At 36.9% G+C, this 14,537-nt stretch overlaps 1 protein-coding gene and 1 pseudogene across 1 annotated transcript; both read left to right on the forward strand.

The window, feature by feature from the left end:
• Nucleotides 1-1,352: 1,352 nt before the first annotated feature.
• Nucleotides 1,353-2,511, forward strand: LOC111022074 (uncharacterized). Its single transcript, XM_022299236.2, has 2 exons — nucleotides 1,353-1,754; nucleotides 2,317-2,511. The coding sequence occupies exons 1-2, from the start codon at nucleotides 1,353-1,355 to the stop codon at nucleotides 2,509-2,511; spliced, it is 597 nt and encodes a 198-aa protein (XP_022154928.1).
• An 8,570-nt stretch (nucleotides 2,512-11,081) lies between these two features.
• Nucleotides 11,082-13,845, forward strand: LOC148207887 (FT-interacting protein 3 pseudogene; annotated as a pseudogene).
• The last annotated feature ends 692 nt before the right edge of the window (nucleotides 13,846-14,537 follow it).

The following is a 14,537-nucleotide window of genomic DNA, read 5'->3' on the forward strand; positions in this document are numbered from 1 at the left end:
TGAAGCTGTATTAATATAAGTGTTATATTACATGAAGCATGTTGTAATTTTCTTGTAATTAATATAATTGTATTTAATTAATGGAAAAATGATTTGCATTGAGCATGGAAATTTCTTTAGTAAATATAATTATTATATTGTTTTTATGAATTTCATTTGAATGCATGCCTATAAACTTAATTATATGTATAATTGTTATATGTATGTTTAAAGCTAGTATTGCATGTTTAGAGTAAATTAATTTGTTTTGAAAAGGGTTTTAAATTAATTAATTAAACCTTACGTTACAATTTTTCTAATAAGATTAGAGTTTTTTCTTTAAAGAAAAATTATAAAATATTGCCTATAAGGAACCCTGTCTTAGCAAGATTCTGTCTAGGTTAAGGTATTTAAGTTGACCGTTTAGGGAACATCTCTACCTGGGAACCGACCTAGGGGTTGAATTTGTCAATTCTATAAAAGCATGCAATAATGTTTTGTTTATTAAATTGTTTTCATAAACTAAAAACATTAGTCAAAACTTTAAATAAGTTCTATTGGGAAAATGATTTTATTTAAGGAAAAATGTTTTTAGCCGTTTTTTTTTCTTAAATAATAAACCCTAAGTTATAAAATACTTAGTGAGAGGATTACTGTATGTATATAACATACCAGTATGTTTCATATACGATATATGTATAATATATACTATTTACCTCACGCTCTCCGTGAAGTTTACACTATGAGATTCATACTTGGCATCATGGTGCCTTAGGAGCATCCTCCCTTCAGAAGGTGTTTGCATGGATCAATATCAAGGTGAATGGAGAAAGTATTTAAAGTAAGTGAGAGAAAGTCATGTGACAACATTCCTATGGTCTCCTTCATTAGTTTGCAAAGCAAGGTTTCATGCTCGGCCTCGTGGTGTCCTGGGAGCATCCTCCCTTTCAGAAGGTGTTTGCATGAGATCAATGCTATGGTAAACTCCATAAATGGATAGGATTCTAAAGTTTTTACGACGGTATTGTCCTACCCTACGGTGGGTGTGTCGGGCAGAATTTTAGGGTACAAAATGAAAGGGCTATACTTACAAGAAATTATTAAGTTAGTTAATGATTTCTGGACCAAATGAAATGGTAGCTAATCATTATAGGGGTAAGAGTTGTCCTAGTATATAGTGCTTGGTTGAGATAGTCTCAATTCAGTGAAGGAATAACTGACTACCCTTCGGTGGCGGTTGTTCTAAATCATTGAAGTATCATTGCAAATTATTTAATTGTTAGGGTTGATTATTCCTTAATTTGCTAAATTTGATTGGTTTAAAAGAGTTTTTAAAAGTTCTAATGTAAATAATTTGTTTGTTATCAGCAATTATGTTTACGTCTTTAATTTCACTTCTCGACACCAATAAACTGACTGGGGATAACTATCCCATGTGGAAAACGAACCTTAATGTCATACTCGTAGTAGATGATCTCTACTTTGTCTTAACGGAGGCCTGTCTGGAGGCCGTTAGACTTGACGCCACGAAAGTTGTTCGTGACGCATATGAAAGAAGGATAAAGGCCAACTCCAAGGCCCGAGTCTACATCTTGGCCAACATATCTGATATTTTGGCAAAGAAGCATGAGACCATGATCACTGCACTCGAGATCATGGATTCATTGTACGACATGTTTGGAAAACTTTTCTCACAAGTCATGCATGAAGCTCTCAAATTCATCTCCAACTTACGGATGAAGGAGGGAAAACATCTGTCTGGGAACATGTTCTCGGTATGATGGTCCACTTCAATGTGGCAGAGATGAATGGCGTTGTCATCAATGAGTCTAGCAAGTCAGTTTTATTATGGAGTCTCTTCCGAAGAGCTTCCTTCAGTTTCGCAGCAACACTGTGATGAATAAACTAGAATACAACCTAACCACGCTCCTCAATGAGCTCCAGACTTACGAGTCCCTTATGAAAAACAGGGGACCTGAGGGGAAGGCAAATGTTATCACCTCCAACAAAAACTTCCACAAAGCTTCGACCTTTGGGACTAAGCCTGGATCTTCTTCTTCGTGTTTAAAGAAATTCAAGAAGAAGAAGGGTAGATAGGGGAATAAAACTGTCCATGCTGCTGCCCAAAAGGAAAAAAAAGGCTAAGGTCGTAGACAAGAAAAATGTTTCCACTGTAGTGTTGAAAGGCACTAGAAGAGGAACTGCACGAAGTACTTGGCCGAGAAGAAGAAAGAAAAATAAGGTAAATTCGATTTACTCGTTTTAGAAACATGTTTGGTGGAGAATGTCTAGATAATTGATTCGGGAGCCACTAATCACTTTTGCTTTTCTTTACAGAGAATTAGTTCCTTGAGGCAACTAGAGGCCGGAAAGATGTCTCTGAGAGTTGGAATCGGAGAGATCATCTCTGTTGTTGCAATGGGCAGCGTCAAGTTATTTTTCAGCAAGCGTAGATACATGTTATTAGATAATGTGTACATTGTCCCTCAAATGAAGAGGAATTTAATTTATGTTGCTTGCTTACTTGAATAATCTATGTCAATCTATTTTCTTTCTAATGAAGCGTTTATTATAAGAAAAGGTGTTGAAATTTGTTCAACAAAATTAGAAAATAACTTGTACGTACTAAAACCAACTTTAACTAAAACAATTCTAAACACTGAATTATTTAAAACTACAACAACACATTCCAAAAGACAAAGAATTTCTCCTAAAGAAAATGTCCATATTTGGCACCTCACTTGACCACATTAATCTCAATAGGATTGAGAAACTGGTTAAGAGCGGTCTCCTAAGTGAGTTAGAGAACAACTCTTTACTAGTATGTGAATCATTACTTGAGGGTAAAAATGACTAAAAGGTCATTTACAACAAAGAGTTATAGAGTCAAAGAACCCTTAGAACTTGTACATTCAGACCTTTTGTGGTCCAATGAATGTTCGAGCTCGTGGTGAGTATGAATATTTCATCTCTTTCATAGATGATTATTCAATATTTGGGTATCTTTACCTAATGCAACATAAGTCTGAAGCTCTTGAAAAATTCAAAGAGTATAAGACTGAATTTGAAATTCATTAGGTAAGTCCATTAAAACACTTCGATCAGATCATGGTAGTGAGTATATGGACTTAAGATTTTAAGACTATATGATAGAACACGGAATTGCTTTCCAACTCTCAGCATCCGGTACACCACAACAAAATGGTGTGTCATAAAGGAGAAATAGAACACTGTTGACATGGTTCGGTCAATGATGAGCTATGCTTAATTGCCTGATTCGATCTGGGGTTATGCAGTAGAGAATGCAGTTTATATCCTGAACAATATTCCATCAAAGAGTGTCTCTGAAACACCCGTTTGAACATTGGAGAGGTCGTAAACCTAGTTTAAGACACTTCAGAGCTTGGGAGTGTCCAGTACATGTGCTTGTGGCAAACCCAAAGAAATTGGAACCACGTTCAAATGTATGCCTATTTGTAGGTTTTCCAAAGAAAACAAGAGGTGTTAATTCTTCGATCCTAATGAAAATAAAGTATTTGTATCGACAAATGCTACTTTCCTAGAAGAAAATCACGTAAGAGATCATAAACCACGTAGTAAAATGGTGATAAATGAAATTTCCAATGAAGCTATCAGTACGACAGCAAGAGTTGTCGATACTGCTGGACCATCAACAAGGGTTGTTGACAGAGCCAGTACATCGAGCTAACATCAAACTTCACAAGATTTGAGAGGGCCTCGACGTAGCGGGAAGGTTGTAACTCAACCTGGCCGTAACGTGGGATTAACAAAATCCTAGGTCGTCATACCTGATGATGGCGTTGAGGACTCGTTGTCTTATAAACCGATAATGAAAGATATTGACAAAAGATGGATAGGTCAAAGCTGTGGATCAGGAAATGGAGTCTATGTACTCCAATTCTGTCTAGGAGCTTGTGGATCAACTTGATGGGGTAAAACGTGTTAGGTGTGTTGCCCTAAACTCATAGTTTGTATTTATGTAAAAACAAATTTATATTCAATCAATTTGTTGTTGAATTCATAGCATTGTACTGTCCAAATCCAATAAACTAAACACCCAAGGTTATTATCATATAACCGGGACAGTGTATATTCTGGTATATATTTGATATACCTTCCATATACAAATGGATAATGTCCCGGGAATAACCTAAGGGGTCTATAGTATATGGATAAGGCAGGGTACCTTATCATTCGTGTGGAGACACGCGAGTGAGGGTATCCTATACAATGAGTTTGTATAAGATCGGATGGCAAAATAACAAATCGTTAGATGTAACGCCATTGACTAACTGATTGCTATTTCATAGGATGACCAAGCAACTCATTCTCAATCCTGAGTGAGTTATGGACTCCTGCCCATGAGGCTCGTCCTTTGATCTGTATGGGTGAGAGTGGCCCGAGTCGCCGACTCAACATTCCTACCATTGTGGGGACGAGACCAAGTGGGGAGTTAGGAACATAACTTCATAAGATGAAGTTCACTCCTCCCGACTTTAGAGGAGTAGATGAGTATTCTCTTAAATGCTGACTCTGAGAATTGAACAATGGGCCTCACCCTCTCACTGGCCCGAGAGGGACTTTCGGTTATTGGTTGGACCATAATCGGGTTGTTCATTAGAAGAGCAGTGGTATTTAAGTAGTAAGACGTAACTTAGGGTAAAACAGTAATTTAACCCAGCTTGAGTTACGAGCACTCGTGTAGGATTGACTTGTCATTAATGGTTGTATATCCGTGGACACGAAAATATTCTGTATTGAGAAGAATGCAATTGCGGGTCTTTAGTGGAGTCACCCGTAGTTAATGAATGTTGATTAACTCGGTTAATGAATTTGACCGATTGATCTCGTATCATTGGAGCTTCTGATCTGTAGGTCCATTAGGTCCCCTTGTTAACTCACAACGGGTAAAATGAGGATCAAGTTTCTTGGAAGAATTTGAAATGTTTAAATTGCTCCAGGGATTATATATACGTATATTGATACATTATGATATATAGTTAATTCTAAAATAAAACTATATATTATGAGAGAAATTATTTGAATGAGATTCAAATGAAATTAATATGAATATTATTCATAGTAAAATTATAGGTTAAAAAAATAATGTACATAAAATGTACATTACAACTATAGGTTATACGAAAGAAATGTTATAGAATATGATTCTATTTTGGTAATAAATACTTAAGTGTTATTTATTTATTTGATTAATATAATTAATAATTTTACTATGAATCATATTCATATTAATTTCATTTGAATCTCATTCAAATAATTTCTCTCATAATATATAGTTTTAATTAGAATTAACTATATATCGTAATGTATCAATATACATATATAATCTTTTGAGCAATTTGAACATTTCAAATTCTTCCAAGAAACTTGATCTTTGTTTTACCTGTTGTGAGCTAACAAGGGGACCTAATGGACGTACAGATCAAAACCTAATGGACGGCCTATATATAATTGTTAATTAGATTATTAATTAATTAATTGATTAGTAAGATTAATTAATATATATATATATATATATTGATTATTAATATTTAGTTAATTAAAACTCCTCTGTAAAATTGTAGGGGAGTGGGGAAGTTACCCCACGTCATGTTCGTTTTACAGAATAGTTCTGCAAAACAGAATATAACAAAGAGGTTCTTCCTTGTCTTTCTTTTCCCCTGTAGAGTTCTCTCAAGAAATATAACAAAATCCTTTTGAATTCCAAATTCGTTGTTCCTACAAGCAAGATCGTCATTCCCAGAGGATAGCGAGAAAATCAGTGGTAGTGTTTGTTGGTGATCACTTGAAGAAAGGTTCTTCAAAAGTAAGTTCTTTACCCCTGTATTTTTGCTTGGTTTTGTGGGTTTTGTTCCTCAAAATTCAAAGAACAAGATCTCTGTTTCTGCTACGGGATTAATGTCCCTTCAACCTGTAGGTTGCAAATGGATCTACAAGTAGAAGAGAGATGTCATGGAAAGATTCAGACCTTTAACGCTAGACTTGTGGCAAATTGTTATACCCAGCAGGAATGACTTTGATTATAAAGAAATTTTCTCCCATGTTGTCATATTAAAGTCCATCAGCATTCTTTTAGCGATTGCCATATATTATGACTATGAGATATGGCAAACAGACGTCAAGACAACTTTTTTGAATGACTATATTAATGAGAGCATTTACATGTCTCAATAGAAGGATTCATAGAACGTAGGGGTGAGCAAACATGTCCGAAAAACCTATCCGACCGAACGAAACCGACCAAACCGACGTCGGTCGGTCAATTTAGTTGATAGTATGGTCGGAGTCGGTTTTGCAATATGCAAAACCGATATGTCGGTCGGAATGGTCAAAACATCTACTTTCCAACTGACCGACCGGAAAAAAAAGTAAGAAAAGCTGCTACCAACTGGTAGCAGCACTCAATAAAGCAGCGCAGCTGAAAAACAGCAGCTGTTTTAAGTTTACTTTTTAGTTTTCAAAATTTCTTTTATCGATGGTTTTTAGCTTCCCAATGTATTTGCTTTTTCATCTTTTCATCATCTTCGTTTTTTTTTCTTCTTCTTCAATATTTATCTTTACATCTTCGTTTTTTCTTCTTTTTTTCAATATTTTAAGGTTCCTCTCCCTTCTCTTCTGTTCACAGCGCCGCCGGGAGGGAGGTTCACTTTTTCTTCTTCTTCTTCAATATTTTAAGTGTCCCTCCTTTCTCTTCTGTTCAGCGCCGTTGTGACCTCTCCCTCACTTCTCTTCCATGGGCAATGTCGCATCTCCCCTCCTTCACAGTTTATGCAGCTTCTTGGTGGAAACTGACTAAATCGACCGACCGAACTGAAGTCGTTTCGATCAGTGCAAAAGAGCTTTGAAGAAAAGGTCGGTTTCCTAAAATTGAAACCAACTAGGTCGGTTTTCAGCGCCGATTTTAGCCAAAAATCGACGCCGACTACCGATGCTCCGCCTTAATAGAACAAGGTAAGATCAAAAAGTTTGCAAACTTAAGATATCCATTTATGGATTGAAACAAGCTTCAAGATCCTGGAACATAAGGTTTGACACTGCAGTCAAATCTTATGGCTTTGACCAAAACGTTGACGAACCTTGTGTTTACAAGAAGGTCGTTAATAGTACTGTAGCTTTCCTAGTTTTATACATTGATGATATCCTACCATTGGAAATGATGTATGTTTTCTCACCAACATTAAAAAACTGGCTGGCAACACAATTCTAAATGAAAGATTTGGGAGAAGCACAATATTGTTGATCTGTTTACAAAGGCTCTCATGGCTAAAGTGTTTGAGGGTCATCTAGAGAGTCTAGGTTTACGAGACATGTATCATTTAGTCTAAGGCAAGTGGGAGATGTTATTGGGTATATTGTATATCCTAGTTCATTGTAATACTTGTACATCTCACTCGCTTTCGGACAAGTGGGAGATTGTTGGGTTTGGTGCCCTTAGCTCGTATATTTGTAATTTATGAACAAATTATTTATTCAATAAAGAGTTATCTTATTATTTATTTGCATTACTCGTATTCCAATAAACTAATATCCAAGGTTATTTACTGTAACCGGAACAATATATATTTGATATACAGTATATATTTAATATATAGTGTATATTTTTGATATACAGTATACATTCGATATACAAGTGGATAATGTTCCAATAATAACCTAAATGGTCTGTAGTACATGGATAAGGTTGGGTACCTTATCCTGGTAACCCTATAGATACGACCCACATCAATCGAAGTGGTGGAACGCTCTCCTAAATCAAAGAGAGAGCTTCTGCACCTCTCTCCAAGAGATAAGATTGGTATCAGAATCGACTGAAGGAGAGTGAAGAGGTGGCTACTCTCCTAGCCCAGCCCACGGGCAAGCCTCTTCTTTGTAGTCTACATCAAGTGCATTGAATGCTCCACAATCTGAATCAAAGAGGATGGGTCAAGGAGAAGTTCGGGACAAAACCTAAGTGGATCTACGACAAAGTGGAGCCTCCGAGGGTACACATCCTCTCATTCGGGAGAAGGCTTTCTAGTTATCTCTCAAATTAGAGGCATTGAAGCGATCGAGCGGGAGAAAGAAAGAAAACTATTGCACACGTCCCTCATTTGCCCTTTACTAAATAATAGAAAGCTTAAGCCCTTCCGATCGATCACCCGAGAAGACTTCGATGAACCGCCTATAGTTTAATATATACTAAAAAAATATTTGATCTTACCATTTCCGAAGGAACTGGAGTTACATCTCTTTTCCATTTCTATTCTAGAGTTTTTATGTATTTCCACGCTCCTTCAAGACCCCGAAAACCGAACAACTTTTCTTCGGAACACATACAAGATTCGTCATTACTGGCTAGAAAACGAGGGCATCATTTGCTTTCCTCTAATATAGAGGAATATTGTTAGGATATTATTTTAAAAATTATATATAATTACAAGGACATGATGATAAAATAAATATTTCTTTTCATTTCCTGCAATCAATCAAATAAAAAATTTTATTTTTATTGATTTGAAATCATTTCCATAATTTAAAATTCCTCCAAATTTTTAAGAAGTTGACATAAATCTCAACTTGTTCTTCTCTTGAGTGTCTTAATTTCTCCTCTAAATGCACCACTTATATATCATAAATCTAATAAACATGAGCCACATTTAGAATTACGAATGAATAAGATAATAATTGAAAAATATTAAAATGTAATAGATTAGCTTTGAAACTTTTAAACACTAAATTAAAAAAATACCAAAACATGAGGAACGAAAAATATATATTTGAACTAAATAAAAAAAAGGAAAAATATTAATTTAACCCTAAATTTAGGGAGGTAAAACTTTCCATTTCAGTGAATTGTACATTATACTTGGATAAATATTTCAATTTTTGCCCTATAACTTTCCAGGGTGTTGTAATTTTTATCATTGAATAAGTTTTCGTTTGCAAAATTGTTGAAAAAAGTATTTTCATATGTGTCAAATGAAAACACATATTTTGTATGAAATTATTTAAGATTCAGACGAAAACTACCTTAGCAAAAATTGAATTTCTATGAGAACCAATACCAGGCTAAATAATATTTAGTCTGACATTTGTGTGTTTTTTCAATTTAGTCCTTATTATTTAAAATATTTCAATTTAATCCATTATGTTTTAACAATTTTTAATTATACTATTTTATTTGGTGAATGTTAAAATTGAGTGAGAATATAAACTCTTGACATTTAGTGAGTCGGCATTGAATTTTTTTCTGTTGGGTGCCCTAATTTCTAATCTAAATTTCTATTAATGGACAAAGTATATCACATCATAGTAAATTTATCATGAGGGACGTTTAGAATTCACCCATTAATAAGAGTATAATTGAAAATTATTAAATGAGCTATAAATTAAAACATATATTTTTATATGAAATTAATAGGATTCGGACAAAAAAAATGAGATTCTTTTGTTGAAATAGGTAAGTTTTGGGAAAATTATTTATAACCAATTTTGTGCATTAATCAAACTTTAACTTGGTACCGAACTAAGTTTGCACTATATTAATGATTTTAGAATTTCTTACTTTATTCTATTCTATTAAAGTTAGGGGGTGATTAAAGAATTTCTATTAAAATTACCACACTAACCTAAATTTAAGGTTTATTTTTTCAATCCAATAAAATCAAAAGTTGAAGGTAGAAATTGAATGGCCAATATGAACTGAGTCGTAATTGACATGTACTTCTTATCTCGATATTATTGAAATTTTAGACTAAATTACAAAAAGTATCCTACATTTTGTCATTTGTTAAAAAAAAATCTCTATTCTTTAAAAAATTTCAATTTATTTTTAATCTTTCAAAAATGTTTGAAGGGTACCATTTGAACAAACGTCCAAATTTTTTATAAAAAATTCAATTTATTTTTAACCTTTCGTAAATGTTTCAAAGGGTACTATTTTACAAATGTTCATTAAAATTTGAAAAAAAAATCAGCATGACAAAATCTAGAATTATGGAACAATTAGAAGCATGCCTAGAACAATTAATTAGTACTACAACAAATTAATCTTCGTTAATTATTATGCATTTTAAATTTTACCACGTCAATATTCTATTCAAAATATTATGGAGTCTCATAGTTATTAAAAGATTTACAAAATTGCAGGTAGTATTGAAATTTTTAAAATGACCGTACAATAAATGAAAAATGAAGAACATGCATTGCACACAATGGCTCATAGTTGACCCAAGAAAAATACAACTCACACGTGCGAAGTACACCGTTGCACACGTGCGAGTGGGCCCCAGCGGACCGACACCAGACTCCAACTACACTTCCGACGCTCCCTTCACATGCTTTCCTTCACTGAATAAACAGAAAAAAATTTTATAAAGAAATTAAAAAGAAAAATGGAAAATCCAATAAAGTTCACTTCGTATATACTTCTCATCGGAAACCAAAAAAACCCACTTCTCTCTCTCTCTAAAACCGAAGGCCCATCTCTCCATTTTCCTCTCTCATGGGGTTTCCTTTTTCTTCCTCTTTTCAGCAATGCCATGGAAGATCACCACTGCTGCCGGTCGGTACCTTTAACTTTTCTATTTTTCTGTTTGGTTCCCTGGAAAATGAGGGAAAATCTGGCATTTTCTCGGCAACCAAACAGCAAACAATGTGGCGGATTACTTTTTTGTTTCTTTGGATCTACGGCTCTTCATCAAACTCACTTCTTCTGCATTTCTTTCTTCTTTTCCCATTTCTCTGCAGCGCCTGAGAACTTTCCAGATCTGAAGCTTTCAAGACTTGCCGGAATTTTTTTCTTCTCCTCCCTCATTTTGCTTTCAGGTGAACTCACGCACCCTTGAACTCTTTTTTTTTCTATGTTTTTATTTTTTATTTTAAGTTTTCTATTTTCTAGTCGAGAACTGTTCGTACGACGTCGTTTTGGGTTCTGCAAGCCGTATTACAATGGAGAGATTTTTTTGAATTTTTTCTTCCGATTTTTCCGGCAACCGCTTGACTCTGACTCTGTTATCCGATGTTTCGGCTCTTCAAGAGGGAAATTTTGAATTTTGAGCTTTGTTTTGGGTTTTATTTTTTAGGTCTGTTTGAGAAAATTGCATTCAAAAAGTGTGAAGATGATGCAGAAGCCTCCACCAGAGGATTTCTTACTGAAAGAGACCAATCCCCATCTGGGCGGGGGGAAGGTCACTGGCGACAAACTAGCCAGCACCTATGACCTCGTTGAGCAAATGTATTACCTCTACGTTCGGGTCGTCAAGGCGAAAGACTTGCCCGGGAAAGATGTCACCGGGAGCTGCGACCCCTACGTCGAGGTTAAGCTTGGAAACTACAAAGGTACCACTCGCCATTTCGAGAAGAAGTCGAATCCCGAATGGAATCAGGTGTTTGCCTTTCGAAGGATCGGATTCAGGCTTCGGTTCTTGAGGTGATTGTGAAGGATAAGGATTTTGTGAAGGATGACTTCATGGGGAGGGTTCTTTTCGACATGAATGAGGTCCCGAGAAGGGTACCGCCCGATAGTCCCCTGGCGCCGCAATGGTATCGGTTGGATGATAGGAAGGGGGACAAGGTGAAAGGAGAGCTGATGTTGGCTGTTTGGATGGGAACGCAGGCAGATGAAGCATTTTCCGAGGCTTGGAATTCGGATGCTGCAACCGTGAGCGGAGCTGATGGGATCGCGAATATTCGGTCGAAGGTGTATCTTTCCGCTAAGCTTTGGTACTTGAGGGTGAATATCATTGAAGCTCAGGATCTGCAGCCGAGTGATAAGGGTCGGTATCCAGAGGTTTTTGTGAAGGCTATACTTGGAAATCAGGCTTTGAGAACTAGAATTTCGCAGTCTAGAACTATCAATCCAATGTGGAATGAGGATTTGATGTTTGTTGCGGCCGAACCATTTGAAGAGCCTTTGATACTAAGTGTGGAAGACCGAGTTGCACCGAACAAGGATGAGGTTTTGGGACGGTGTGCAATCCCGCTGCAGTATGTCGATAGGAGATTGGACCATAGACCTGTGAACACAAAGTGGTTCAATCTTGAGAAACACGTTGTTGTTGTTGAAGGGGAGAAGAAGAAGGAAATCAAGTTCTCTAGTAGGATTCACATGAGGATTTGTTTGGAAGGTGGCTACCATGTTTTGGATGAATCGACACATTACAGTAGCGATCTCCGACCGACCGCAAAACAACTGTGGAAGAACCACATTGGGGTGTTAGAATTGGGGATTCTGAATGCTCAGGGGCTAATGCCAATGAAGACGAAAGATGGGCGAGGAACGACTGATGCGTACTGTGTGGCGAAATACGGGCAGAAGTGGGTTCGAACGAGGACGATCATCGACAGTTTCATGCCCAAGTGGAATGAGCAGTACACTTGGGAGGTTTTGACCCCTGCACTGTCATCACAATTGGGGTTTTCGACAACTGCCATCTGCACGGCGGGGATAAGGCTGGAGCAGCGAAAGATGCACGGATAGGGAAGGTAAGAATTCGCCTTTCTACGCTCGAAACCGATCGAGTTTACACACATTCATATCCTCTGCTGGTTCTGCACTCAAGTGGGGTGAAGAAGATGGGTGAGATTCATTTGGCTGTGAGATTTACTTGCTCTTCTTTGCTAAACATGCTGCACATGTACTCACATCCCCTCCTCCCCAAAATGCACTATCTTCACCCATTGACTGTTAGCCAACTCGATAGCCTACGGCACCAGGCGACTCAGATCGTCTCGATGAGGCTGAACCGTGCCGAGCCCCCGCTGCGAAAAGAGATCGTCGAGTATATGCTCGACGTAGGCTCCCACATGTGGAGTATGAGGAGAAGCAAGGCGAATTTCTTCAGAATCATGGGAGTTTTCAGTGGCTTGATTGCAGTTGGGAAATGGTTTGATCAGATTTGCAATTGGAGAAACCCAATTACAACTGTTCTAATTCACATCTTGTTCATCATCCTTGTCATGTACCCTGAGCTCATTCTTCCCACAATTTTCCTCTACCTGTTCCTAATTGGAGTTTGGCATTATAGATGGAGGCCAAGGCACCCTCCTCACATGGACACCCGCCTCTCCCACGCCGACTCCGCTCACCCCGACGAGCTCGACGAGGAGTTCGACACGTTTCCCACTTCCCGACCCGCTGACATCGTGAGGATGAGGTACGATCGGCTGAGGAGCATTGCCGGGAGGATCCAGACTGTAGTCGGGGACCTCGCGACGCAGGGCGAGAGGCTGCAGTCTCTACTCAGTTGGCGCGACCCGAGAGCTTCAGCATTGTTTGTGATCTTCTGCCTGGTTTCTGCCATTGTTCTGTATGTTACGCCGTTCCAAGTTGTGGCACTTCTCTCCGGGATCTACGTGCTGAGACACCCGAGGTTTCGGTACAAGCTCCCATCCGTGCCTCTGAACTTCTTCCGGAGGTTGCCGGCAAGAACGGACTGCATGCTATGAGGATCAACTGAACTTTTCTGGGTAAAAAATGATGGGGCAAAACATGAAGAAGCTTTTGTTTGCTGGTTTTATCACATCTTTGTTTAGGGGGCAAATTTTGGGGCATTCAAGAGTTTAAATCTTATGATGGCCTTCCCCAGCAGGTGAAGGCAGTTTTTATTTATGGATTTCTTTTATGTTAATTATCTTTTAAATAGAATTTCTTGGCATTATTAAGTTTCTGAGGTTTTTTTTTTTTTTTTTTTTTTTTCTCTTTTTTTTTCAGTTTAGATTATGACTAGAATTCCATTGAGACTGGCCATTTTGTGGACCTTCATTTTTTTTTTTGTGGTGTTTGGACTTTTGGATTTATCTATTTTGTACATAATGTATCCTAAGGATGATTTAGCATTTTCATATTCTTGTTTCAATATTTTTACTTGATTGGTTTAACTCTTATTTTGGTGATTGAACCTTCAAAATATTTATCCATTCAATGCCATTGTTTTTGCATTCACCTTCCCTCATATCCTTGCAAATAGTTACAAATCAATTTTTCTTTTTTCGAAGTTAAAAAGTTGATGGACTTCAACTTGTGCTAGATTCTGCTTGTGTTAGAGAGTGGGTGCTTAGGAATAGGGCTCACATAGCATGACTATAAATTGCTTTTAAATGCTGTGTAAGTTTGTCGATAAATCCTAACAGCAGAAAATCTAGGAAACCTGGAAATGCTCTATGTCTGTTTGGCTTGGCCTGTACTCACATTGTTAATGCTACAACACTGTTTGAGCAACCAAGAAAAATTCACATTCAACCTTCCCCCTTACCCTGTTAAAAAGAAGTTAGTTAACCATATTCACCGATTACCATTTTGTTAAGGGCTATTGGTGCCGATCTTGGTGTGGATTTACAATAGTCATTGTGCAGCATAGTTTTTTGTTTATATAAAACTCTTTTCACTTGCGTTGGCCAAAATTTGTTTGCATTTATAGTTTAGCTTTCTTGAGGTATTGTTAAAATGTGTAGTGAACATTCTCTGTAGATTCGAGCATTTTATTACTTGCTACAATGATACTGTACACTTGCACATAAGAAACACAATTTCGTTC

The sequence above is a fragment of the Momordica charantia genome, unplaced genomic scaffold (genome assembly GCF_013281855.1).
Source record: "Momordica charantia cultivar OHB3-1 unplaced genomic scaffold, Mcharantia_2.0 BLBB01000037.1, whole genome shotgun sequence".
Classification (NCBI taxonomy): Eukaryota; Viridiplantae; Streptophyta; class Magnoliopsida; order Cucurbitales; family Cucurbitaceae; genus Momordica; species Momordica charantia.

Bases quoted from the DNA above. Each gene is read 5' to 3' on its own strand.
- LOC111022074 (XM_022299236.2), top strand. From the start codon at position 1,353: ATGTTTACGTCTTTAATTTCACTTCTCGACACCAATAAACTGACTGGG. The intron at 1,755-2,316 runs GTATGATGGTCC...TTTTCTTTACAG, and splicing joins TGTCTGGGAACATGTTCTCG to AGAATTAGTTCCTTGAGGCA.